General features: G+C 43.9%; 1 protein-coding gene across 1 annotated transcript in view; it reads right to left on the reverse strand.

The window, feature by feature from the left end:
* Nucleotides 1-5,663: 5,663 nt before the first annotated feature.
* Nucleotides 5,664-26,064, reverse strand: part of LOC125916989 (mucin-13-like) — a 49,508-nt gene continuing 29,107 nt past the window's right edge. The window contains exons 4-13 of the mRNA XM_049623254.1: nucleotides 23,586-23,708; nucleotides 22,094-22,200; nucleotides 18,409-18,464; nucleotides 16,555-16,718; nucleotides 14,020-14,145; nucleotides 13,560-13,692; nucleotides 12,868-12,905; nucleotides 10,973-11,057; nucleotides 8,523-8,721; nucleotides 5,664-6,901 (exon numbers count right to left, since the gene is read on the reverse strand). Of these exons, the coding sequence (XP_049479211.1) occupies nucleotides 8,523-8,721; nucleotides 10,973-11,057; nucleotides 12,868-12,905; nucleotides 13,560-13,692; nucleotides 14,020-14,145; nucleotides 16,555-16,718; nucleotides 18,409-18,464; nucleotides 22,094-22,200; nucleotides 23,586-23,708 (1,031 nt within the window). The 3' untranslated portion in view covers nucleotides 5,664-6,901. The remainder of the gene's footprint in view (nucleotides 6,902-8,522; nucleotides 8,722-10,972; nucleotides 11,058-12,867; nucleotides 12,906-13,559; nucleotides 13,693-14,019; nucleotides 14,146-16,554; nucleotides 16,719-18,408; nucleotides 18,465-22,093; nucleotides 22,201-23,585; nucleotides 23,709-26,064) is intronic.

Genomic DNA, 26,064 nt, shown 5'->3' on the forward strand with positions numbered 1-26,064 from the left:
AGGATGGGACAGAAGGCAGTGAACATAGGCAGGGACGGAGACATCTGAAGACAGGACGGAAGAAGCCAGTAACTTGGGAATGCTCCTGGAAGCTGAGCATTGGCCACCTGAGAACCACCTTCTTTTTATCCTCCTTTTTACCTACACTCCATTCCCTTACTTGCCACCTCCCACTTTCTTCCTGTCTCTCTCTCCTGCCTTGTGTTAGTGCTATCAGCGGTCCTTAAGACAATGCTTAGCTAGAAGATCAGCAGCTTTTCAAAAGGTAGGACAAACTTCTGACCCCCTATGTCTTTCTGGGGGACCAGGTCGGGGTGGGGTGGGGGCATGGAGATGAGTAACTGCTTGGGGACAGGGTCTACAGGAAGCCAAGGGCCAATAGCACTGCAACAAGCATCAGGCTACTGCCTGGGATCCAACTTTGGCCTGTGTGCAGGGCCCACTGCCCTTCTGTGGAATATAGCTCTTCATATATAATCGCTAGTGGAGGAAAACTAGCAATCTGGGCTCCAAATCAGAAGAACTGAGTTCCGGTCTCAATGCCGTAACCTAGCTGAGCAGCCGTGCAACAGCCTGCCCCTCTTTGGACCGCAGTTTGCTCACGTGGAAAGAGAAGACTCTAGTCCATGCCAGACCTGGCTCTGTAATTACTACTTGTGAAGTCAAATGTGTTTGGCACTTGGCAGCAGGCTCTGCTTTACATAACCTGTTGTACCTTCTGAAAGTTGTCCTTCGAAAAACCACTGCCTTTTAACAGAGGGTGCAAGGCCTGTGGGAAGACAGTGAAGATCTGTCTTGAGAATGGACTCTGAAGATGGTCACCCTACCTCTTAAACAATTTTTTTAGATGTTTATTTTTGAGACAGTAGAGTCGGGGAGGAGCATGGAGGAGGGGCAGAGAGAGGGGGAGACAGAGGATCCAAAGCAGAATTCAGGTTAACAGCAGAGAGCCTGATGTGAGGCTTGAACCCATGAACCATGAAATTATGCCCCGAGCCGAAGTCAGACGCTTGACCAACTGAGCCACCCAGGCGCCCCTGATGCACCTCTTTAAATGATGTCCCAGGATCTTCCATAAGCCCCCTAGCTAAGATACTCTGATTGTTTAATCATTAATCACAGCAAATTCTTCATTCCATGTAAACCCAAGCTCCTTCTTCGACAGTTTCCTTTTCCCTGGCTTCAGTAGAGATAAGTCACTGTCTGCTCTAACATTTCAGAGATCATGAAATAAGCCACGATGCCTGCAGTGGCCACCTGAGGTCCCTCCTGGGTTCAACTAAACATTCAGACCACAAGCCTTCCAGAGGCCACACTTGACTTTAGTCAGAAAATGTGGCTAGGAATCCTAGCTGACCAGCCTGGCACTATCCACAGTTCATCACATGGAGCTCTGGTGTTAGCCTAGCATCGTGGTCAGCTCAGAAGGGCCTTGTTGCACTGTAGGAGATTTGCTGGCCTTCCAGCTTCCTCACAAAGACACAGTTCAAAAAGTTGCCGTGCTCAGGCCCAAAGGATGGTGCCCAGCCAGGTATGTATAGTTCATACAAATCATCACTGTAAAACATGCCTTATTCTTCCCTTTTGGACTGGAGCTTAGAGAAGTGATAAGTGAGAGAGCCAAGATCTCCTGACTCCAGGGACCATTCTTCTTTCTACTACATCACAGCTGCCTCATTTGGAATTTCTGATCTTCAGCGTAACTACGACATAGTCTTAACATAATTTGAGTGTATTTTAAAGAAATACACAGTAATATTGCAATATTTTCTAAAGTGCAATAGGTAGTCTTATGATTATTTTAGAAAATATTTGTATGCAGGTTAAATTAGTAAATACATCTGCAAATTCCTGGTACGTGGTAGGCATTCAGTAATTATTAACTGAACACTTCCTCAATTTGGGAGATCCCTGAATGACTTCTAAGGGCAATAGCTTTGACCTACAAGTCTAAGTCATGTTAAACAGATGGCCCCTCCAGGGTTACAGCAGGCCTTTGGTCACAAGAGCTCTATGCTGTATAGCTGTCCTTCCAGCACTCGTCCCCAACCACAATTAAACCCTCACTGACAGCAAACGCAGGGCCTTTCACCCTCAGATCAACAGGCCAAAATGTAATTAGCTGAGGGGTGTGTGGCTCTTAGACGAGGTCACCCAAATCACTGTTTTCCAAGTGGCACGGAAGGACAGAGCCAAGTCAGACCCGAGGCAGGATATTCACAGGCCTTAACTTGAGCAAGCTGGGCTCCTGCCTTCCAAAGAGACCACGGAGGGCTTGCAAGTTATCTACATCAGAAGATGTGGTCAATGCCTTACTAATTATAGTTGTTTAGCCTGCTGTTTAGAAAAAGAAGATGGGATACATACTTGGTATAACTGAAAGACCAGGAATCCAGTGATTATGTGACACACAAGGCCCTTTGACCCCCCACCCGGCGTTTCTGCCTCATAAACACACTCTCACCTTTGCATGTTGGTGTTTCTTCCTCGCAGAAGGCCTTATCCCTTCTCTCTTCCGACTAGTCAACTCTGACTCATCCCTCGATACTTAGTCCAAACTTTCCAGAACTGACCTGTGCAGAATGTTTTCCTTCTCTCACCTGAAGGCAGAAGAAAATTCTTCTATTGGACCATATGTCATGACTGTGGGCTCAGAAAATCAGGTCTGCAGGAATTATTAAGCCTTTGATGATTTGTCCCAGGCTTCTTTGAGTAAAAGAACACACATTTCATAGACTGGAGGTTGAGGGAAAGGCCCCTATGCTGTGCCCCAGGCCTTTCCTCAACCTCATTCCCTTAAAAAAACAGCCAGACCTGCTCACCTCATGAAAGCTGATGAAAGAGACTTCCTATTGGTGGCATTTTTGTACTTTTACCTTAACTGAAGAATTTTTCAGTGAAAATGAATTTCCTTTTTCTATTTTGGAAAATTACCATGAAATAAAAAATCGGTTATCTGAACAGTTGTATCAAATTTTATGCACAACGATGTTAACATGACTTCTTCAATACTCAGTTATCTTAGAGCCAATGAAGGGAACCACGTATGATCTCTAATGACCCAGGGAAAATGATGCAAATATTGCTAGAGTGAGATTACAAGAGTCATATTCATGTTTCTCTGGCACAAGAGTGAGGATTGAAGAGACCAAGAAGTCAAGGGGAAATTATTTAGTATTAGCGCATTCAAACTTAACAATTTCAAAGGAGTCTTTTGAAAGCGCCGCCCTACCAGAGGTGGGGTTTTTTGCAAGTCAGAGGATACAGCGCCACCTACTGGCCATGTAATTTGCCCAGCTGCTAGGAAGGGTTGGGGGGACTTTAGTTCAGGGGCAAAACTGCCCCAGAGATTTGAATCTCAAGCCAGTTTGGTGTTGACGGCATCTGGTGGTTGCTTCTTGGGCACAACGGACTCTCGGGAAGGAATTGGAAATGATGCGATCTGGGTTCTGGCTCTGAGGGGCCAAACCACTCACTGATCTAAAACAGTGGTTCTCAAAATCTGCCGCACATCCCAGTCACCTGGGGGCCTTAACGATCCTGATAGGCCGCCCTAGACCAGTGAAGTGCTCTGGGATGGGCCCCAGGCATCAGTGAGTTTTCAATCTCCTCAGGTGACTCCAACGGACAGCTGAGACCTGTTGTTGACAGCCAGTGTCCCATCTCCAGTTGGTTCCCCCCCCCCCCAGTGCTGACCCCAGAGAAACTTTAGTGTGAAGAACAGCAGAATAACACGTACATGTTCCTGCCCTGTCTTAGGGCTGTGATCAGAGAATGCCTCCCTGAAGGTCTGAGAGGACCCTGTGTGAGAGTCCGCCCCCCACTTACAAAAATAACTTTGTTGAGGTATAACTGACATACAATAAACTGGAAATATGTCACGTGTGCAACTGGACAAGTTTTGATATAGCCGTGAAACCATCACCACAATGAACCGTCACCACATAATGAACACATTCTTCAAGACTGAGCTGGGAGAGTCTGTTTCACACTGCTGTTTCACAGTCATTTAATATTCCATGCCAGGCATTGTGCTGGGGAGAAGGAAACACGGACTCGCCATGCACCACCCCTTTCCTGGGGGAGCTGGCTTCGGAGCATAGCTGGGATGTGAAGGAGGCATGCCTCTACCTGAGAGCACTGGTGGGGGAAGACAGGATTGGGGAAGCTGGTCAGAGGGGATTGATGGTTTAGCCGATGAAGACAGATGGAGAGGATTGTTAGCAGTTGAAGGAAAGGGGCTTTCTAAGCGCAGGGAACAGCGTGAATAGAGAATTGGAGGTACAGAGAGGAGGTGTGTTTGCGGAGCGACAGCTGTGGCCAGAGTGTCAGTGCCCTGGGCATTAGGCAAAGCTGGAGCAGTTGGTGGTGTGATGGGCCACAAGAGTTTGCCTCAATTCCGTGAGCTTTAGTCTCTCAGGGGAGAACCCCCAAAAGCCTGAAGCAGGGGGCATCGTGATCTAATTCACATCTTAGAAAGTTCATTCTGATAGCCCTCTGAGGTTGCAGGACAACCAACATGGGAAACCCTTGCAAAGTTCCCAGTGAGCAGAAACAAATGAATCGTAAGTCATATTATGTAAGAATGAAAAGCATCTTTGTACGTGAAAGCCATTTTTGTAATGTAAACATTACACATATACATATTTAGAACAATTTTTTATTTAAACAATAGCAATGAAAGTCTCTGAAAAATGGATGATAGTCCAGTCCATGAAGCCCAGAGTTATATGGCCCAGGATGTTTGAGAAGTGATGGAGACTGGCATAAGGTGATGGGGGCACAAGGACGGGGCGGGGAGGTGTCTATTTAGAAAAGATGTTCAAATAGCCTACTTCTAGTACTGAATCCAGAATCATCTTCAAATGTAAAGGAGGTAACACACAGATCATCTGTGATGACAAGTTATAAGGTCAGCCAGTTTTAAGTTACATCTACATAAATTCTTCTGCTGTGAACTGATGGCTGATGTCTTTATAGGTGTTAACAGTTCATAAGAGTGTTTCCTTTTTACCGTTTACCACCCAGCCTTGAGAACACGAGAATAAACAAAGTGATATCCTTGAGGATGCTTTCAACTTCAAAAACAGAAATAACTATTCACAGTGGACTAACAGTCAAGTCCAGATGCTTCAGGCATGGTCTGATCAGAGCTCCAGCTCCATTCTTCCTTGGTTCTCTTAGCTCTGCCCTCCTCTACATGTCGGCTCAGCAAAACCGAAGCAGTCCGAGGCTTCATACCTTTAAGCCCTCTTTGTCAAGGGAACAAAGGATTTCTCTTCCTCCAAGCTTCCTACAAAAACTGGGGCTTTTTTCTAATTGCATCCACTTATGCCATGTGTTCACCAAATCAATCACTGGCAAGGGGGATGGGGTTCCACTGATGGGCTTGGGCAAACCAAGACCCACCCTTGGAGCCGGGGGTCAGATCGGTCCTATCCAAAATGCTTGGCTGCTTCATAATGTGAGACAAGTTAAGATGTGCATGGGGAAGCAGCTGAAAATGTCTACCGCATGATTAAAAATTACCCTGGGTAGTCTAACAGCCCCTAACAAGGACAGAAGATATCAGTCTTGTTTGTCATGTGTCACGTTTGCTATTGAAAGTGAGACTCACTGCTGTGTGCATCCCCAAACGCCCATACACAAGGAAGGACACCACCTACCAAACACACTTTATTTGTTACCTTCACAGTTAATAGTCAAGAACAAATAATAATAACAACAAATAAAAATAACTTGCAAGGGGACCAGACATCAGACATAAACAAGGACACTATTAACAGTAAAGAAAGCCTGTACTAGGCGTGGCTCTGTGTGGGCGGGTGGCCGCTGCTGAGCCTCTGTCCCCAGGGAAGACTGAGGCCTCCACGAAGCATCTCTGGACTCTGTATTACAAGGCTGGACACGTGGATCAGGTCACAAGCTCTCTCTTTCATCAGCAGCAGAAGAGAATATCTGCAATTTCAAAGTGACTTCCAGCTCTTGCTCCTGGGGTTTTGTCTTCACTCTTGTACGTAGGCTCTGGGTCTCGGGTAGGACATAAGTGGGAGGAAATGTCCGTTCACTCATTGAGGAGGGGATCTGAGGACGAAGGTGATCATGCATGCCTGCCTTCATTCTCATCCTCCAGGCCCAGACTCCTGCCTCTGTTCCTTCCACTCCTGGTTACATTTTTCTTTCTCCCTGCCTCTACCCACTCCTGGCATTTCGACAACTTTAGAATGTACTCCATGGTGCACATTTCTAGTCTGGGCCTTCTAATTAACATTAAAAAGATCCTGGATTCCCAGTCACTTCTCCTCCAAAAAGCTGAGAGACAGGTCTTCTTTCTGTCTTCTTGGTATGAGACCAGGTCACAAGATCCTGGCAGGTCAAAAGTGATGAAATCCCATATTTGAGGGCTAGAAGTAGCATCCTATTTTAACTTGTGAGAGAATAAGCCCGAGAACCTTAAAAGATGGTAGTTCTTCCCACCCCTCCCTGGGATCTCCATACCTGATGTGTAAGAGTCTCTCAGAATTAGGTCACTGATCGGTAGGCTATCACAGTAATATTCTCCCAGGTACGAACAATCCTGGGGAGCTTTCCTCTAGGTTGGACATGGTTATTGTTGCCAGGAAAAACAAAAACAGAAACCTAACCATTGTACTGATTGGACAAAATCAACTGCCTTACAAGTGCGAATCGCATCTATGTGCATTTAATTTCATAGGTACTTAGCAAACAAGCATTCACTACAGTCACAGCTTCCACTGAGAGAGGCTAGGTGCTGGGTGGCAGAGAAATACCAAAGGCCAGATCTTTGTGGCTGCTCACTTGTCCATTAGTCTTTCAGACACTCAAAGTAAAAGCTCGTACACTGGGTTGAGGCCATGGATGGTCCCCAGTTTTTGCCATTCTAGACAAAAAGAGAGAAAGGGAGAGGGGGAGGGAAACTCTTAGAAAGGAACTAATGCAACAACAACATATGAGAAAATTTAGATCAATAAATTATTAACATTACTTTAATTAACATTACTTGAACAGTATTATTCAAGTTAGAATAGTCACTGGGCTAGGTTTTTATACATATTAGCTTGTTTTTTATCCTATGAGATAGGCTTTATTTTGTCCATTTCATAGACGAGAAAACAAACCTAGAGAAGTCAAATAACTTGTCAAAGATCACACATCTATTAACAAAAGATGCAAGGCATCAAACTCAGGTCTGACTCTAAATCCCATGCTTATTCTACCTCTAAAGGATTCTCTTTAGAGATTATGCTTAAAGTAAAGGCTCCCTGCATAAAGAGGAAAGGGGGTTTTACTGAGTTTGCTGCTTAGGGTTCACCTTGGTGGGAGGGCAGCAGACACTCCCATAGGATGCTCGTTCTTGGCTAGACCACGTGTCTGACCCACCATGGCACCTTCTTGTACAAGTCAACTGCTTGCACATACATTTACCGTTCAGACTTCCATGACTAAAGAAAACTTTATGTGCAAAACAAATCATGGGATTTCAAAATAGAGATAAGCCAAGTTTTCCCAGAATGTCCCTAGAACATTAGGATCCTTGGAGGCAGTGTGCTCACCTGGGCAGTCAGTAGAAGTGTAATGTGCACAGAGAATGCGGAGCCTATGCTCCCCTTCCTCAGCCCCCTCTGCCATCCTCCCGTGTCCTCCTCTTCCTTTATCCTCTTTATAATCTACTCTTCTGGGTAGGCCTCACTCACACCCCTCCCTCTTTCCCTTCCTCCCCTATTCTTCGTCTTTTAAGAACTCATTTCTCTCCTTGCTGCTCTTCCTTACCTCTCTCTTCTCTGGCCCCCTTTTCCTCTTCCTTCCTTCCTTCCTTCCTTCCTTCCTTTCTTCCTTCCTTCCTTCCTTCCTTCCAGCTCAGGACCCTAGTCCCCTTTCCCCATAAAAGTGGCCTCTTACAGTTTTCTTCAGATCACACTAAACAATGCCAGCATGATTATCCAATACAAATCTAATGAATACAAGCTATGCGCCTTGAAAATCCTCCCAAGGGAAATAAAGCATCACCAGCCTAACTTGCCTTATCTCTCTAGAAATTGATTGGGTTATGCCTTGAAGTCTGGGGAGAGGAAAGGAGAAATTTGCCTTTATATGGGCAGGCTGGAAGGAATCCACAGAACCATGTTTTCATCCAACATTTCTTCCCAGGCCTGACCTCGGTCCTAGGCCCTTAAACAGCCTAGGAATTTTCATCACAAAGACTGAAGTCATATCTGTAGAAGTTTGTAATTTAAAGGGACCTTGAGGACATCTAAATTGTTTTTATAGCTGAGGAAATAGAAGGTCAGGGAAATTAAGTGATGTGTCTAAAGTTACATAGATGGTCAGTGTTAGGGACCAAGTGGTGACTGTTTAACAATAGGAGGGAACATCCTCTAACCTTTCTCTTTTGATTAGAAAATAAACACAAAAAAAGACGGCAAGGCAGCCAGGACTTGAAGATACAATAGCCCAGTGCCTGCTCTGTCCTGGGCATTTTACTCAAAAGCCAGCTGACTCACCTAGTAGTCGGGGCGAGGCATACTTCTCTGGTTTGCATAGGGATTGTGTAGCTGACTGGGGACGTTTGTCCTGATTTTAGGGAAGATACTCCCGTCTGCTCCTAGATTGCTGAAGCCTGTAGTCTGCTTCAGTCTCAGATTTTGAAAGTCGTTCTCAATCAAGTTCTGTTCTTCAATATTCTTGTTTTTGTTCTTTGACCTATAAATGGTAACAAGAATTAGTAGGATCTGACAACGGCAGAAAGTTCCTTGAAGCAGACATTAATATCCTTTTTTAAAAATATTCTAAAACTTTGAAATAATTTCCAATTTACATATAAGGTACAAAACAAAAAATACATGCAGCTTCCATATGCCCATTACCCAGATTCCCCAATTTGTTAACATGTCTTAACCATTTAAGAATAAGTTCTTAGGTGCCCCAGGACCCATGATACCTCATTACTCCCTAAGTTTTAGGACAATCTCCTCGTAAACTCTCTGTAACCATCAAAACCAGAACATTAACGCTGGTCCAACAGTGTCATGTAATTCGGTTGGTCTCATGGAAATCTTGCTAATAATGTTACTATTCTTAAGGTGCTTTTGAATCATATATGGAAACAATCATAGAGGTCAAAGAGAAAAGCTGATTGGTGGCACCATTTTTCATTCAAGCAAAGTCAATGTGTGTGGAAGCACTTAGGTGAACAAAAGAAGTTCGAGGTATAAAGGTCTTACAAGGAGAAAAAGGCATTTCCCAGGTTCTGCTGTGACCCCTCAAGGACCTCAAGTGGAAGCATTCAAAGTTAAGGATACACACTTGCAGGTGAGGGAGGTACCTGCCCCGGATGAACTCTGTTTCCCACACACAGACCTGCCCCTGCAGTGCCCGGATGCCACAGTGTGGAGTGCATTGGTTGCATCTCTGATGCCCACAGGACACTCCTGGGGTGACAGTCATCCACCGGAAATGTCATAAGGGAAGACCCACTCACCCTGTGGACCCTGGTGGCCATCCCAACCTACAACAGAATTGCCTTCTTTTGAGAGCACTCCTGTCTAAGGTGCCTGAGGAGAGACTTCCTTCCCTTTGAAATGGGCAAGAAATTATAATTCTTGATGTGTTCCCAAGAATCATGAATGTGAGGCTGAACTAGGAGCAAACCTGGCTCTGTAGCAGGAAGGAGGAACTGAAAACATAGCTGTCACAGGGTCACAAGTTTCCACAAACAGGCCTGAGGACACTGGACACCCAAGACAGTTAGCCATCCTCCTAGGAAAGGAGGAGACAGCCTTGGTCCAGAACAGAATGTTCTAGCCATCTTCCTAGAAAAGGGAAATTCACATTCCCATTTCCCAGCTTTGCATCCTTATGATAAAGGCTCTGGAGGAAAGAGTTAATATCAAACTGGAATAAAAAAAAAGAGAGAGAGAAGAAGAAACAAAATCTATTTATCCTCTCACATTATAGTGCAAAAATACCTATTTTGCCAAAATATAAGATATGAGCTAAACGTTACAAACAAGTAGCTTTGTTTTTGCCAAAGTGCACCCGCACTTGGCACATTTAGAAGGGGAACGGAGATAATAGTGTTCTCTCTCCCTGTTAATGGAGGGAACTTTATCAAAATATTTGTCGAATAAATGAAAAGACTCGACCCAAGTTCTTAGGAAGGGCACTTAAGGCACCAGGCTGCCAAGTGGCTCTACTGACATTGATGTGAGAACCGCTGCTGCAGGGGTCTGGACCAGTCCTTGCTGAGAACAGCACTTGACAACACCAGTGGGGTTGAAAACTGCTAACAAAGGGTTTCGGTGACATCAGAAAATAGTTGCTATGTCACATTACGTGCTAAAAAAATAAATAAATAAACCTTAACCATATATGTTTTAAAACACAAAGGATACAGGGGGCCTGGGTAGCTCATTCGGCTGAGTGTCCAACTCTTGATTTCAGCTCAGGTCATGGTCTCATGGTTCGTGGAGTTTGAACTCCACGTCCGACTCTGCACTGACAGTGGGGAGCCTGCTTGGGATTCTCTCTCTGCCCCTGCCTCCACTTGCTCTCTCTCCCTCTCCCTCTCTCAAAAATAAATAAATAAAAATTTTAAAAAGGAATAAAAAAAATCCCACAAAGGATACAAAATTATGTCTATAATATCATTGAAAAAGAAAAACAATCTGGAAAGATATATGCCAAAATGTCAGTTACCTCAGGGTGGTCAATTTTGTGAATGATTTTTTAATTGTGCTCCTTTACACATTTTTCTGTTTTCTTCAGTGATCACGTATGGTTTATATAAGCCAAAGAAAATTAAGGTAAGAAAAAAAGCCAACACGCCCACAGTATTAAAGAGGCCTCGCCTTATTTCCCTTCTCTTGCCGCGGGAAGGCTGGGTATGTTTAGAACCTTGAGCATGATGCTGGTGGTGCTGTGCCCTAGGGAAAGGGACCTGTCCACTCCGTACCTCACTGAGAAGATCAATGCAATCACCAGGCCAAGAACGAGGATGCCAGCGATGCTGCCCACAATAGTTAGGATCAGCTGAAATTCTGAAAAGGAAGAGCAAAGAGTAGGCACAACCTCCCATGAGCAGCCCCCCACTGTCTACTGCAAAGGTACATGTGTTCCCAGTGGTCCCTGACTGTGAAGACAATCAGGCTCTGGTCCCTGACCCCACCAGGGGCAGCTTGGGTGGCAGGTTGGGTGGGAGACTCATCTCCTTTAGCACCTCCCCCACAACTGTGTTTTCCGAACCCAATCAGGAGAGGCTGCCTTTCCAGATAAAAGAAGACCAAAAACCTAAAGGAGGCCATGGTCAGTGGCAGGGCCTTCCTGAACTTTGTAGGAGTTGAGATCTCAACTGAGGTCCACATCCTGGCCTCACCTCTGCTGCCTTTTCCTGCCCACCATATCTGGCCTTGTTGATAAGCAGGGAGAACTAGACCGGACTTAAATTTCTCACTAATAGAGGCTTAATACAATCAGCAAGGGGAGAGTTCATTACAGCCCATTCTCTTCCTCTAGAGCTGCTCTGGCTAGCACCATCGAGCACTACAAATGTGGCTACGAGATGGCCTGTGAGTATAACACCCACAGCAGATTTCAAATACATGGTATGAAAACAAGTAAAATTTCTCATTAATAACACTTATATTGATCACATGTTAAAAAATGATATTTGTGATATATTGAGTGAAATAAAATGTTATTAAAATAATTTTATTTATGTATCTTTTAAAAATTGACTTGGGGCACCCAGGTGGCTCAGTTGGTTAGGTGTCTGACTTCAGCTCAGGTCAGGATCTCATGGTTGGTAGGTTCGAGCCCACGTTGGGCTCTGTGCTGACAGCTCAGAACCTGGAGCCTGGTTCAGATTCTGCGTCTCCCTCTCTCTCTGTTCCTCCCCCACTCACTTTCTGCTTCTTTCTCTCTCAAATATAAATAAGATATTAAAAGTTTTTTTAATTTACTTAGAATTTTTTAAATTTGAAGTTAAATATGGAGCTCACATTACATTCCTATTGGACAGTGCTATTCTAGAACCCTTTCTCTCTGTCTGCTTTGTGACTGCCATATATGCCACCTCCAACTTGGATTCATGGGGGCACAGACCACTCTGGAAATGACCTCAGAGGTCATTTGGTCCAAAACTCTCATTTTGTAGGTGCAGATGCTAAAAGCCCAGAAGGAAGAAATGACTTAGCAAATACAGCCTTGCAACCAAATATAGTAGAAATTGAGAGCATTTTTCATCATGAATTTTGTGGCTCACTGGGAGGCCACAGTCATGTTTCCTCCATCTTGGATCATTGGTCTTTAGTTTGTGAGGTAAGATTTAAAATATAATTAAAAATATAAAGTTAGTATTGTCCTAGACTGGTGGCAGTGGGATGTGGGAGAGAACAAAGCATCTGAACTTGCAACAACACACCGCAAGCTAGTAAGTGGCTCTGGAACAAAAAGATTTGAGTATCTCAATGTCTGGGTTTTAGTTCTGCTCTCCCACGATCACAGACATTTTTGGAACATACTGGTCTTTTACCCTTACTAGTAACAGAAAATGCATATTTCAGCCGATGTACAGAATGAACAGAATGTTTGGACGCCCTCCTCTGGTCCGGCCAAGTGCAGAGGCGCCAGCCTCCCTCGTGGGCTGGGTTCTGTTATTTCCTACAGCTGAGGTGCTGCTGCTCATGACCTAAGGGCAGGAATGGGATGGCATGACCCAGAAGACCAACTGGAGGCAGAGTTTCTCACTCTTTATGAAGGGAGCCAGAGACTTTGGAGTCCTGGGCAGAATTTTGAATGTGCTCCATATTTCTCAGATGATTACTAACAAAGCAAAACTTTTATACTCACGGTCTTTACAGTTGACTCCATTGTAGCCAAAGGCACACCTAAAATACAATAACGGAAACCATGGTACAGAGTCTCCATGGGGAGCATGTCAGACTTTCCGCCCAGCCTCCAGTCTTCCTTTCCATCTTCCTTTCATTCTCCCCCCTCCTTCTCCTCTTCCTCTTTTCTGCCTTACGCTTCCATTCTTCTGGGTGAGCACCTTCCATGGAGCTCTGGAAGGCTGAAGAGGGTACACAATTCCCAGTGGCCCCATTTCCTACTGACTGAACACTCCATCCTCTGGGCTCCAGAAAGATTCGGCAATTCAGGCTACGCTGAACCCTAGAGGCATGGAGCACTGTGGGTTCCCCTTGGCTGCGAGGCCACATGTCCCTGCCACTTATCTGCTGCCCTGTGAGCTGGGGCTTGTTATTTACATTCTCTGAGCTTCACTTTCCTTACCTGCAAATGAGGAACAAATCCATTCCCGACAGCATTGTTTTGGGAGACATATTACCTAGCAAGGTTCCCAGTGCACAGAGAATGTTCAAAAACCATTGATGATGATGACAGTGATAGGATCATGCTCTTATCTTACCAACTTATGGAAGCATTCCAACATCCTGACCCTAAACCCATGCATATGTCTACAAGTTCTATCCTTTTTGGCTAGTTCAAGCTATGGCAAGATGAAAAAGAGTGGTTTCTCTTACTCTCGACAGATTCCATGATCATCTTCCTCGTAGCCTGAGAGGCACACGCATTCGGGGCTCCCACTGTTCTTGTTCAGTAAGCATTGCTTATTATGGTCTGCATTGCAGGTGTCAGGACACTTTGGAGCAGAGGCTTCAAAACAGAATTTCTGGGTGATTTTCAGAAACAACGCCTTCAACCCCCAAGTGATATGTCACAGAACACAATTTTTCACATTGCTTTTTCTGGGTCAGGTGAGGTGCTCCCTGGCTGTGCACATGACACGCTCCCTGTGAAGCTGCACATGGGCTTCCTCACCAGCTCGGAGCCAAGGCCTCAGTCCAGGCCCATGTGGCTAAAGCCCAAATGCACACCCCTGAGACACATGGACACTTGAGCAGTAAAGCTTGTATTTTGCAAATGCAAAAGGAGAGAAGGTGGGAGTTGTGAAGAAATTTCACAAGCAGGTAGAACACTCACCAACACACACAGGGATCTGGATGTCAGGTCTTTCCATCCCCGGCTTGCATTTACACAGCAAACCGTTGTCACATTTGTCTTGCTGGTTTTCCTTTTCACAACCATAATAATCACACAGGCTTTGAACTGAGAGGGACAAACAATTCAAGAATACAGTCAGAAAGACAATATGAATAAAGTAACTTGTGAAAGCATTTTACTCCATTGTTATACACACCTTTCTATACAGTTTTGGATTTAACAAAAGGAAATCTGGGATATTGAAATCCAACTCCCTAATTTTCCCTTCTATGACCATGTCCTTATAGTATTCAATTCAAATTAATTCAATAGAAGGTAGTACAATTATGTTCAAGGGCAAGATCTCTTTTTCACTTAGTTCTATGCTGGGATCCACAAGGGACACAGTAGTTATATAACTTTTGGGCCCCATCTTTGTGGAGTTACATGTCTGAGCCCACAGAAAGTCCCCCCAGTCAACTCACGGTCCAGACTTTAAGTACAATGGGAATTCAGAGGCTCAACTAGCTAAAGACAACCTTATGAAGGTTCTAGGAGGTGGGCTAAGTCTTGAAGGATAGGGAAGATTTGAGCAGTCAAAGGAGAGGCAGTCTGTCAAGTGGAGAAAAGTAGGCATGAAAAGCAGCAAAGGACTCTTGTCAGGGAGTAGTGAAGTTGTCCTTGGGCAGGGGAGAGGTGGTGTGTCGAGGTGGGAGAGAGATGAGAATTCTTGGCCCTGCCATTTACTGGCTATGAGCTGTCTGTTCGGTTTTTTGATTTTTGGTGGATCCAGGTGTCCTCTATCTATAAAACGGGGCTAATAATTCTTGTTTCACATGATTATTGTGAGAATTGAATGATGTCAATGCAAGTGCCACACCAGGAACCTCAACAAATAATCATGCTTTTGTTCAGTCACATGTACAGCAGAGTTTGAATGCCAGGCTAAGGATGTTGACTTTTATCCTACAAGCCTGGGAATCCATTGGTAGATTCTGAGCAGAAGCATGGCATGAGAATGCATTCTTTTAAGAATGTTAGTCTAGAAGCATGTTGAAAGACATTAGGGATAAAAAAAATGAATCTGAGAATAGAGTAAGGGGCAAACATAGGAGCAGGTAAAACAGAAAGTAGTTATTCTCTTCTAAACATCCCACACCTGTAACTAACCTTCCTTCATCACCTGCCATTTGAAAAGGCCGACTAGGGGCACCTGCATGGCTCAGTCAATTAAGTGTCCAACTCTTGATTTCAGCTCAGGTCATGATCTCATGGTTTGTGAGTTTGAGCCCTGCATCAGGCTCTGCACTGACAGCACAGAGCCTGCCCAGGATTCTCTCTCCCTCTCTTTATCCCTCCTCCACTCTTTCTCTCAAAATAAATAAACTTAAAAAAATAAATAAAAAATAAAAAGAAATGGACATATGGTTTGCACAGGAAATTCTCAGATGAGATTTATAAACAAAATACAGAAAGAAGGTCCCATAACCAAAGACAGAATATTAATAGTGTAATAAAATCTAGAGCCCCAAATGAGATCAAGCTTGCCACAGACAAAACCCAAACAACAAACAGGAAAACCAACAACAAAGAGCAAACGGGTAAAATAGAAAGATAGGTGAACGAATGGAGGGTCATGTGTGTATTTCATGCTATGGAGCCCACAGAAAGGCCAGGTCTGGCGGCTGTCATGTTGATGGGTGACATGAGAGAAACACAACTAGTCTTCTCCAGTCTCTTCTGCCAGGAAGGAACACTCAGTGAAGAGTTGAATGCACATTGCCAAGAGGCACCAAGGAGAAGGTATGGTGCAGAGGGGCCTCCATTGTTTCAGGTAGAAGGTAAGTGCTTTACCCCAGATCATTTACATTCCAGATCCTGAGAGAACAGTGAGAATCTGGGTGAAATCTCGAAGAAAGTGGAAAGGTGCTGGAAAGCTATACACGAACAGGATTTGTGTATTTCCAAAAAGAGAAAACAGTTTTGCAAACTAGGCCATAAAGGTTACATTCATTAAAAAGCAAAAATTTAAGAGACTCAAGGAGAAGTTTCAGCAGGAGCAAAAAGAAGGATGAGAGAGGCCAGGAGGGGAATTATGGCCTTACAACAAATAAATGGTTGCTGTTTCAGGCCACTAAGGTTGGGGTGGTTTGTGACACAGCAAAAGTGAATTGTTCCAGCTGTGCTAGGGGCTTGCGTGTCAGCCTAAAGGGGAAACAGAGTAAGGAAGGCTTTCTATGATCATTTGGAAGCTACAAGTTGGTATAAAGCATTCTTCTTTCTCCTTTCTTTATCTTTTCCTGTCCAGAGACCATCTGTTCACGACTGCCTTCCAAAGAGAGGAGCAAAGTGGTCAGAGTGATAAGTAGAGCCAGTGAGGGAGGAGAGGGAAGAAGAATGACTAATTAACAGGCATTGGGCCCATCAGTGGATTCAATTCTCCTGCTTTTCTTGCCCTCTTCTCACATGTAATGGAAATGTTTTCAAAAAGGGAGGTTTTTAGGTAAACTTCGAATAAAATTACTGAATACTTACTAATATATCCTGTAATGTCATCCTTGTTGTTTTCAATTGCTTTCTGAATGGATTCAGACACGGTCACCTCATCTTCTTTTGTAGTTTGTGTGAAAATGTTTACGACTTCTACAGAGACATCCTTATCACCAGCACGTGTTTCCGATCTTGCTGAAGGAGAGGTGCTAAAAATGAAATGAATCCATCACTTGATGAACTGAAGAATTGACAGATTGATCTTCAAACCTCCTGGACTCCCCAGTCTCTCAGCTCCAGCCCTGAGCCACTGTCTTATATCCACAACTGGGGCCCAAACATGAAGGCCTGGCCTTGTAGTATGCTAGCAATTTACAGGCCTGGAGCTCTCTCTTCCATGTGTGCTCAGAGGAAATCTATGGCTAAAACGATGCCCTATTGGAGGATATTGAGAAAAATTGTGGACAATCCGTTTTAGGTGCTAAAAGCCTGAAACTGACCAGAACAAGAACAAGTAACATCTGAAATAGTAAGTTGTCACTTTCTGTAGAAAATCAAGAGTAGGTCTTAGAGCACCTGTGTGGCTCAGTCGGTTAAGCATCTGGCTTTGGCTCAGGTCATGATCTCCTGATTCCTGAGTTTGAGCCCCCATCGGGCTCTCTGCTGTCAGCATGGAACCCACTGTGGGTCCAGTCTCACTCTCTCTGCCTCTCTCCCATGCTCGCTCGCGCGCTCTCTCTCTCTCTCAAAAATAAATAAACACTAAAAAAACAAATTAAAAAAAAAGAGTAGGTTTCTTGCTGAGCTGGCAAACCTCACTTATACTTTAAGGGAGACAGAAGGGTGTGAATGTGCATTCCTCTCTTGCACAGAGAGTGCAGTAATCAACCACACTGAGTCTGGGTCATTCCCCAGAGGGCCAGGGGGTCAGCAGGCAGATTCAGCTCAGACACTGAACGAAGGAGGGTGGGGCTACAGGGAACATGAGCACAGAACACCACATCAGATCCCCTGATTGTGAGTGCCTGCTGTGAGCAAGACATTGCATGGTCTCTCTCCACTGGGCGCTGCAGTTTGGAGCCCCAAGAACCTCTGTGTCAAATTCTAATTCTTCCACTGTCCAAGAGGAATCGAGTGACACAATCACTAAAAGAGAGGGTGGGGGAAAGGACTTTCAAAAAGTCCTTCCCTCTCCAGCCTGTGGCTGTGTGTGTGTGTGTGTGTGTGTGTGTGTTTTAAGCAGGCTTCACACCCAAGCACAGGACCCAACATGGGGCTTGAACTCACAACTCTCACATCAAGACCTGAGCTGAGGTCAGGAGTCAGACACTCAACCGACAGAGCCACGCAGGTGCACCATTGGCTATGTGTTTTTTAAGATTCATGCTATATTTTTCCTGTTCTTTTTTTCTTCTAGACTCCATTTTGACTTCTGAATAAATATCAGAAGCTTGAAAACATAGCCAACCTACTTAGGAAATGTTTACAGCCATATTAATTCCTCAGAACAATTGAGAAAATCCAAACTCAAATGGTCACCGCAAAAGGGAGTCCGAAAAGCAAAATGGGATTCAGATTCTAATTTAAAATTCCCTCCCGTGATTAATTCATGATAGGATTTGGAGGTGACGATGGAACAGACAGGGCAGTGAGAAAGGGGTATTTGATACAAGTCCTTTATCAGGTGAAAAATGACCAGAAATCTATAGAATAATTTTGCAGTAGGGCTAGGAAGGAAAGGCTAGCCACAATTCATTCACTCAAAGAACCTACTAGCACACCCTCCAATTCAGGAGGCAAGATACTACAACGAAGGGAAAAAATGGAACCGCTGTGTATTTAGTGACAAAACAACGTGGCATATTACCTGCCTCCAAAGTCCCCCATCGATCCACTTACCTTACTTCACGAATTATAGTCTGTCCATAATCAAAACTGTTAAATGCATTCACAAACTGTGAAGGAGAAGAACAGATTTAGTAATAACCACGAAGAGGGGGGGAAATGTGATACTATATCTAGGTGCTCACAAAAACACATTTCTAACCTCTTTGGTGTAAATATACATGGTTAATCACAGCAGTTTGCTCCTTGCATGTGCTCTAACACATTTTGATAGTTTTTGTTCCAAAATAGTAAGATTCTGATGTAAAGTCAGCGTTCTCCAGGAAAAAAGACAGACACCTAAAGCACCCAGCCAAATCAATGGTCATACTTTTAAAACTAAGGAGACTAACTTGTTAAGTTTGTATTTTCAAAGTCACTGTGAAGTTTTGCATATTTGTTAGACTTATCTATAAAGCATGCTTCACACACTCATCAGTCTACCCAAGGAACGCTTATTTAATTTCCCACCTTGCTGAGGCAGGATGCCAGACACAGAGGTTACAAAGACGGCAGGCTGTGCCCTGAGATCGGACAGGGGACTACACCATGAAGTTGAGACAGGTAAGCACCACGGAGCAATACGATCTACCATAGAAATCCAAAAATACTCTCTTACAGTTGCAGAGAACCAGAGAGGGCTTCCTAAAGCAGACAAGCCTTAAAGCATTTCGGAGGCAGTGCTGGGACACAGAGAGGGGGAAGGAGCCCACACACTAATGTTCAGAAGCAGCGTGGCTCAGAAAAGAGCAGGCTGGACTGGGAAGAACACCTAAGGTCACAGTTCTCCATGTGTCAGCTTTTGTAGAACTTCTTTGGACCTCATTCTTCTCATGGGAACCCTTGCTGTAGCAGTAATTCCTACCAACAGGGCTATTATTGGTATAAAATGAGATGGAATTGATACATGACTTTGTGAGCTGGAAGGGGCTCCAGCACAAGTACATGTCACTAGGCAGAATTGTGTCATGGGACCTCAGGCAGGGGTGAAGTGGAGGGGGGTGTGAGAGGGTCCCAATTAGAATGTAAGTTTTCTCTTTCTCATAACCTCCCCCGCCCCCACCCCATAGCACTCAACACAGGTCAATCCCCAGGAAATGTTCAACAAACACTGGCTGACTGATGACTGAATAAATTAAATGTGAAAGACATGACCTTGAACATGTCTTCCCTCCTGTGGGCCCCAGTCTCCATATTTATTATATGAGTGTTCCACTGGGTTGGTGCAACCTTTTTATAATCCAATGACTTTTTACTATTTTTCTCCTCATGGTGACCCAATGCTTTAAAAGATCCTGGTAACCAATGTCGTTTAAAAAGATGTTAAATCATTTCTCTTTTATTCTAGTCAAATTCAAACAAATCTGATGCTCTAGTGAGTCTGGGTAGCCTTACATCCAGAATACATCCATATGCCTTTTAGTTCTTTTAAATACGAGGAATAGCTGGCATTTATGTAAACCATCAGGGGCCTGGGAGTTCACTTAGCAACAAGTTCATTGGTCATCCTCCAAGGGCCCTCTCATTCCCCTACTGACCATTGTCCACTTAATTTTCTCATGCCTATAGAAGAGATTACAAAATTAGCATCTGACATAGGAGAAAGTATCTCTGTTTTTTTGTTTTTGTTTTTTGTTTTTTTTAAATCTTCCAGGTCACCCTTTGAGGCTGTCCAGATATACACATATCAAACTGAAGGGCTGTAAGTCTGGACAAGAAGGCAGTAGCTATCCAAACAGGCCTGCTGGCCCTCTACTGCACGACACAGCCAGCAGGTGAGAAGGAGAAGAAGCAGTTTTGTGGTCAGGCAGGTCTGAGTTCAAGTCCCTACCTCCTCACTCATCAGCTGGGTGACCTTCAGTCAGTTAATTAACCTTCCTGATCCTTAACAGCCTCATCAGCAAAATAGCACCATTGTACCACCTTCTCCATTAGGTTGTTTTGGGAATTAGAAACATTACACATAAAATGCCAGGCACGTATGCAACAGGGAAACTCCACATCCCTTTGCAGACTGTCCATCTGGATCCAGCTGGATAGAAAATGGGCCCTGGGAGACATCTTGGGGCCTGAGCTGGGACTGCCCTGGCTACAAAGTCTGCTAAGAGGACCTTGAAGAAAGTCAATTATCTCTCTTTTCTTGTCTGTAAGAGCCGCAAATGAGTTCTGGCATATCCTCTTCAGAAAAAAAACTTGCTGAAAATTATAAGAATGCTCTCTCCCCTTCGTGGTCCCTCTGAAACCATCAAGACCTGACTGAGACCAAGTCTCAAAATCAGTCTCTGAAGACCAGGGCATAGGCCTGTAGCAGGAGGGCGCTTGTGGACACTCATACCCAAAGCAAGTTTGGGGAACGTGGTGGCCACAGGGGCCACTGCTCAGTAAAGCCACCTGAGACAGTAGAGGAGTTCCCTGGAAATAGGAACACATGGATGTTGCTGTCCTCAATGCACCGGAAAATCATCCAAGTGGGAGAACTGGAATGTAGATCTAGGATTAGACGATAGGTCATGGCCAGCTGGCCCGTCGTGCACAGGCGGTATGTGCAAGGCCAAGGCCAGGAGGCTGCAGTTAGGTTTCACCCTAGCAGTGCCAGGCACCGGCTGTTTGGTCGTGAGCACTAGCTGTCTCTGTACAATCTGTAAATCATCTGGACAATAATGTTTTATGTTTTACCGTTCTACTAGCAAAACTCTTCTGTGATGAAATAATTCAGAATTGAAAGGTATGGTCTTTTTAACTTTTAAAAGTGTTTCCCCACCTAGGGTTCTAAGACATATTTACTGGCTCCTTGTTTTTTTTTTTTTTCTTTAAAACTAAACTTTCAGAAACACTGGTCTAACATAGATCCAGAATGGAGATTTCCACCCCTTTTCATGCTGGCACATTCACTCACAATCATCAAAATGAAATGAAGCTAAGGTTCATTTTGACTTTTTCGACAGTGGGGGGAGAAAAAGTAACAGATACTAATCTGAACAGAGTTCCTTTTCCAGGCATTAAAAAAAAGCCCGACTAGGATAGAAGTATATGCAAATTTGAGGGTAGAAAGGAAAAAAAGAAACCTTAATTTTTTTCTCTTCAATCCTACGAAAATATTTTATTTTTTATTTTTTTTCCTACGAAAATATTTTAAAACATCATTATATTTATGTGTCCATTTTAAAATATTCTTTTCTTTTAATGTTTATTTTTGGGAGAGAGAGAGAGGATGCAAGTGGGGGAGGGGCAGAGAGAGAAGGAGACAGAGGATCTGGAACAGTCTTTGGACTGAAAGCAGAGAGCCCGACGTGGGGCTGGAACTCACGAATTTCGAGACCATGACCCGAGGCGAAGTCTGCCGCTTAACTGACTGAGCCACCCAGACACCCCTCCATTTAAAAATATTCTCATAGCTTCTGTATCAAAGAGTATGGTATGGTTGGAACAAGCCTCGGAGGGCCCTCTGCCGTGCTTAGTGTTAGTCATCTAGGTGCAGGATCATGGGGAGGCCTAAGCGTCCTAGCAGAAGGAGCCCGGGCAACCAGGTGCCAGGGGCTCAGGACAGTTGCTATTTACCAACCAGTAAGGGTGCATTTCACTATTTCACGGACTAATACAGCTGCACCAGTGTGTACGGACTGAATACCAGTCCTACATCCGTAAGTCATTGTTAGAATAAAGGACACTTATGCAGGAAGAAAGGTAGGAAAATACTTACAAATTCAGTAACTTTAATATGTAATTTTTGATAGGCCATAGAATTTTCATCTTCTAAACCAGACATTTCTGATACTTTTACTGTAATTGTTCCAGGGAATAGCTTTCCTGAAATTTAAGCAGAATCTTTTTTGTAATATTTAACATAAAAAGGGTTAATTTCCATTGTGTTTAAAACATAGATTATTCTCTAAAATTCTAAACATCATATGATGATTATTATGGGAAGTCTGGAAGTATGAAAAATGTTGCCCCAGATCTCACCCAGCCTAACGCAACCATTTTTGCTTTGGTACAGTTTGCCCAGCTTTTGTTTTCCGTGCATAGTTTGCATCGTTACAATTCCATGTTTACATTGTGAGTCTTCTTTACCTATTGTCACATAATAAGCACTTTTCCAAATAGTTACCTAGTCTTCATAACTATTTCACTTACTTGTATGCTTATTCCTTAAAGTAGGCTCCACGCCCAATATGGGACTTGAACTCGTGACCCTGAGATCAAGAGTTGCATGCTCTCCCAACTGAGCCAACCAGGCGCCCCCCCATAACTATTGGTTTTTTTCTGATAACTATTATTTTTAAAGACTGCAAAATACTCTATGAAATATACATTATCTTCATTAATAGTCTTTATTTGTTTTAATGCTACCGACTATTTAAAAGGAAAAATAAAGTTTGCAGCAAACATCTTTATGCACAAACCTTTCTATATTTGGGGTCCCTTACTTAGAGTGGATGCCCAGAAATGAGATTATTAGTGCTGAAATATGAACGTCCGTTTGGCTTTTGGGGTATCTCTAATCCCTGTGGCCAACACGGTACATTCATTTCCTGTATAATTGGTCTGCTCTGGCAGGGGGAGATATTTTTCATTCATGAAACAGAGAACAATTTCTAACTCAGGAAACAGCCTTGGACCTGCAGAGCACCCAGCTGAACTAACCAAAAAAGGGTTATGCCAGAGGTATATTGATTTGCTCCTAAAGTCCATTTCAGGAGCCAAGAGGCTCTTAAGTCTCTAAAAATGGAGCTTTCTGTTGGGAGCAAGCAAATTCTGTGACAGAGAACTGAATCGAGGTCAGAGAGTAGGCTCTCAGGTTTGTCTTAAGTATGGCACCTTATCCTGAATCGGTGTCCCCATGTAACAGCACAACTTTGTATTTATGCAGTTGTCAGAATTTTCCAGGGGCTGCAACACTCGTCATTTTGTCCTTATGGCACCGTTCCCTTTAACCAGTACAGTGAAGGGACACATCCACTTCCAGACCTTTAGGACAAGCTCACACACACCTCTGATTTGGTCCATCTCCCATCCCTCTAGTTTCCACTGAAATAAAAGCAGGAGCTTTTTCTCTACTCAGCAGGCCTTTGTTACCTATAAATCATCCTCTACCTCTACTATTCTGGAGGCTCTTTTGACATTACTTTACATTTTCCATTCCACTTTAGGTCTGAAATGCAGCTCTGCCCGGTTCATCCCTTGTAACTCACCTTCTTTGCATGTGGAAGAGTTATAGTAATATCCTAACAAACACAGGCAAAAATAGGTATCATTCAGGCTAACACATGAAGAACCGCCTTTACAGGGAGCTCCTTGGCAAGGACTGCTGGGATCTGAGATGGAGGAGAAAGAGATTAAAAATCCACAGAATGACAACAAATTACACCCAGAAACATACTTCAAAATCTTCCTGCCTCCCTCTGGGCACTTTCCATTCCTTGGTTATGTTACTCTACAGCACACCCTTAGAAGAGCTAGAAGCAAATACATATTCCCTTACGTCTCAAGGGAGTTTGTTGCTGAAATTCTGGAGCCAGAGGCTTGTCAACGGTAAAGGGCAGGGGCCGGTGGGCAAGAGTGTACTTATAGAGACAGCAGTCTTCTAATTCCATCGTTGGAATCTTTGGATTGCAAGGATCCTTCAGAACCTTGATGTCTGTGCCTCTGACACTAGGCACAGACTAGGTGTTAACTAGGTGTTAATGCCTTAACACCATTTGAGAGAGAGAATCCTATTTTCTAGGAAAGTATGAATAACTGTCTTATAGGGAGGTAGAGGCAAGAAGCACCCCCCCCCAAGAAACTAGGTGTTCTATTTGAGTTAACAAACATAGCACACAGGTGCATGAAGAAAGGAAAAGGGACAGGAAGGGGCCCCTGCAGATTAACTCAGTGAAAATTCTCAGAGGAAGTGATGATGGCACACACTCTCCCCTGGCTTTCTGAGTGGATGACTTGAATAGTTGGTGAGAATTATATTGCAATGGTGTCCACACCATTGGGTGGTGCTCCCAGACCAGGCAGGGTACAGCCTCTTCCTCTCTCTGGAGAAGTGGTGGGATCGGGGAGTGGAGTTAGGTCAGAGGCCAAATGGTTGTCTTGGCTGGCCATTTTCTCCACCTCTGTCGAATGAAATGATTCTGAGCTTTGATTTCAGAAACAGTCAAGTGACTGATCAAAAGGTGTTCATATTCTTACAAACTTATAGGTAGAAATTGTTGATTTTTTTTAAAAAAGCTATATATAAGGTGCAATGTGTACAACATGCTTTCTTTTGTGATAAAAAGAGAGGAACATGCACAAACACACAAATGTGTACGCTCGTATTTGCACAAATTCCTCTGGAGAAAGATATGAGAAGCTGGCCACAGAAGTTGCCTCTGAGGAAGGAAACTGGGGTCTGGGTCCTAGGAGCTTAGGATAGGAGGGAGATTTAGTTTTTACTGAATATACTTTTGCCCTGTTTAAGCTTCTTTTCTTCCATAACTTTGGGCCTAATTTACTTTAAAAAAATTTTTTTTAATGTTTATGTATTTTTGAGAGAGAGACAGAGCATGAGCGGGGTAGGGGCAGAGAGAGGGGGAGACACAGAATCCGAAGCAGGCTCCAGGCTCTGAGCTGCCAACACAGAGCCCCATGTGGGGCTCAAACCCAGGAACCGAGAGATCATGACCCGAGCAGAAGTCGGATGCTCAACCAACTGAGCCACCCAGGCACCCCTACTTTTATTTAAAAAAATAGAAATTAGGGGTGCCTGGGTGGCTCAGTAAGTTAAGTGCCCAACTCTCGATTTGGGCTCAGGTCATGATCTCGGTTTGTGAGATCGAGCCCCCACATCAGGCTCTGCACTGACAGCACGAAGCCTGCTTAGGATTCTCTCTCTCCTCTCTCTCTGCCCCTCCACTGCTTGCACACTCTCTCCTCTCTCTCAAAATAAATAGATAGGTAGATAGTGCTGATGAGGATTTGGAGCAATGGGAACTCTCATTGGTGGGAAAGCAAGATGGTATAGCTTCTTTGGAAGACAGTTTGGTAGTTTCTTACAAAACTAAACATACCAAATAATCCAGCAAGCACACTCCTTGGTATTTACCCAAAGGAGTTGAAAACATGCCCACTCAAAAACCTGCACAGGCATATTTATGGCAGCTTTATTCATAATTGCCAAAATTTGGAAGCAACCAAGATATTCTTCAGTAGGTGAATGGATAAAACTGTGCTACATTCACAGTGGAATATTATTCAGTGGAATAATATTCAAGTGGAATATTATTCAGAGTTAAAAAGAAAGGAGCTTTGAAGCCCTGAAAAGACATGAAGGAATCTTTTTTTTTTTTTAATGTTTATTTATTTTTGAGAGAAAGAGTACAAGTGGGGAAGGGGCAGAGGGAAAAGGGGACAGAAAACCCCAAGCAGGCTCTGCACTGTCAGCACAGAGCCCGACGCGGAGCTCAAACCCACAAACCGGGAGATCACGACCTGAGCCAAAGTCAGATGCTTAACTGACTGAGCTACTCAGGCACCTCGGTATGAACTAATATTCTAAGTAAAATAAAAGGTGTTTTCAAAAATCCCCACATTGCAAGGATGATTTGGAAAATCCTAGGGAAGGAACGGAGCACAACCCCACTCAGGATACACCAGGCAGACAAGTCCTGGAATGCTTTCTCTCCGGCAATAAAGGACAGA

This window comes from Panthera uncia, unplaced genomic scaffold (genome assembly GCF_023721935.1).
Source record: "Panthera uncia isolate 11264 unplaced genomic scaffold, Puncia_PCG_1.0 HiC_scaffold_1378, whole genome shotgun sequence".
NCBI lineage: Eukaryota > Metazoa > Chordata > Mammalia > Carnivora > Felidae > Panthera > Panthera uncia.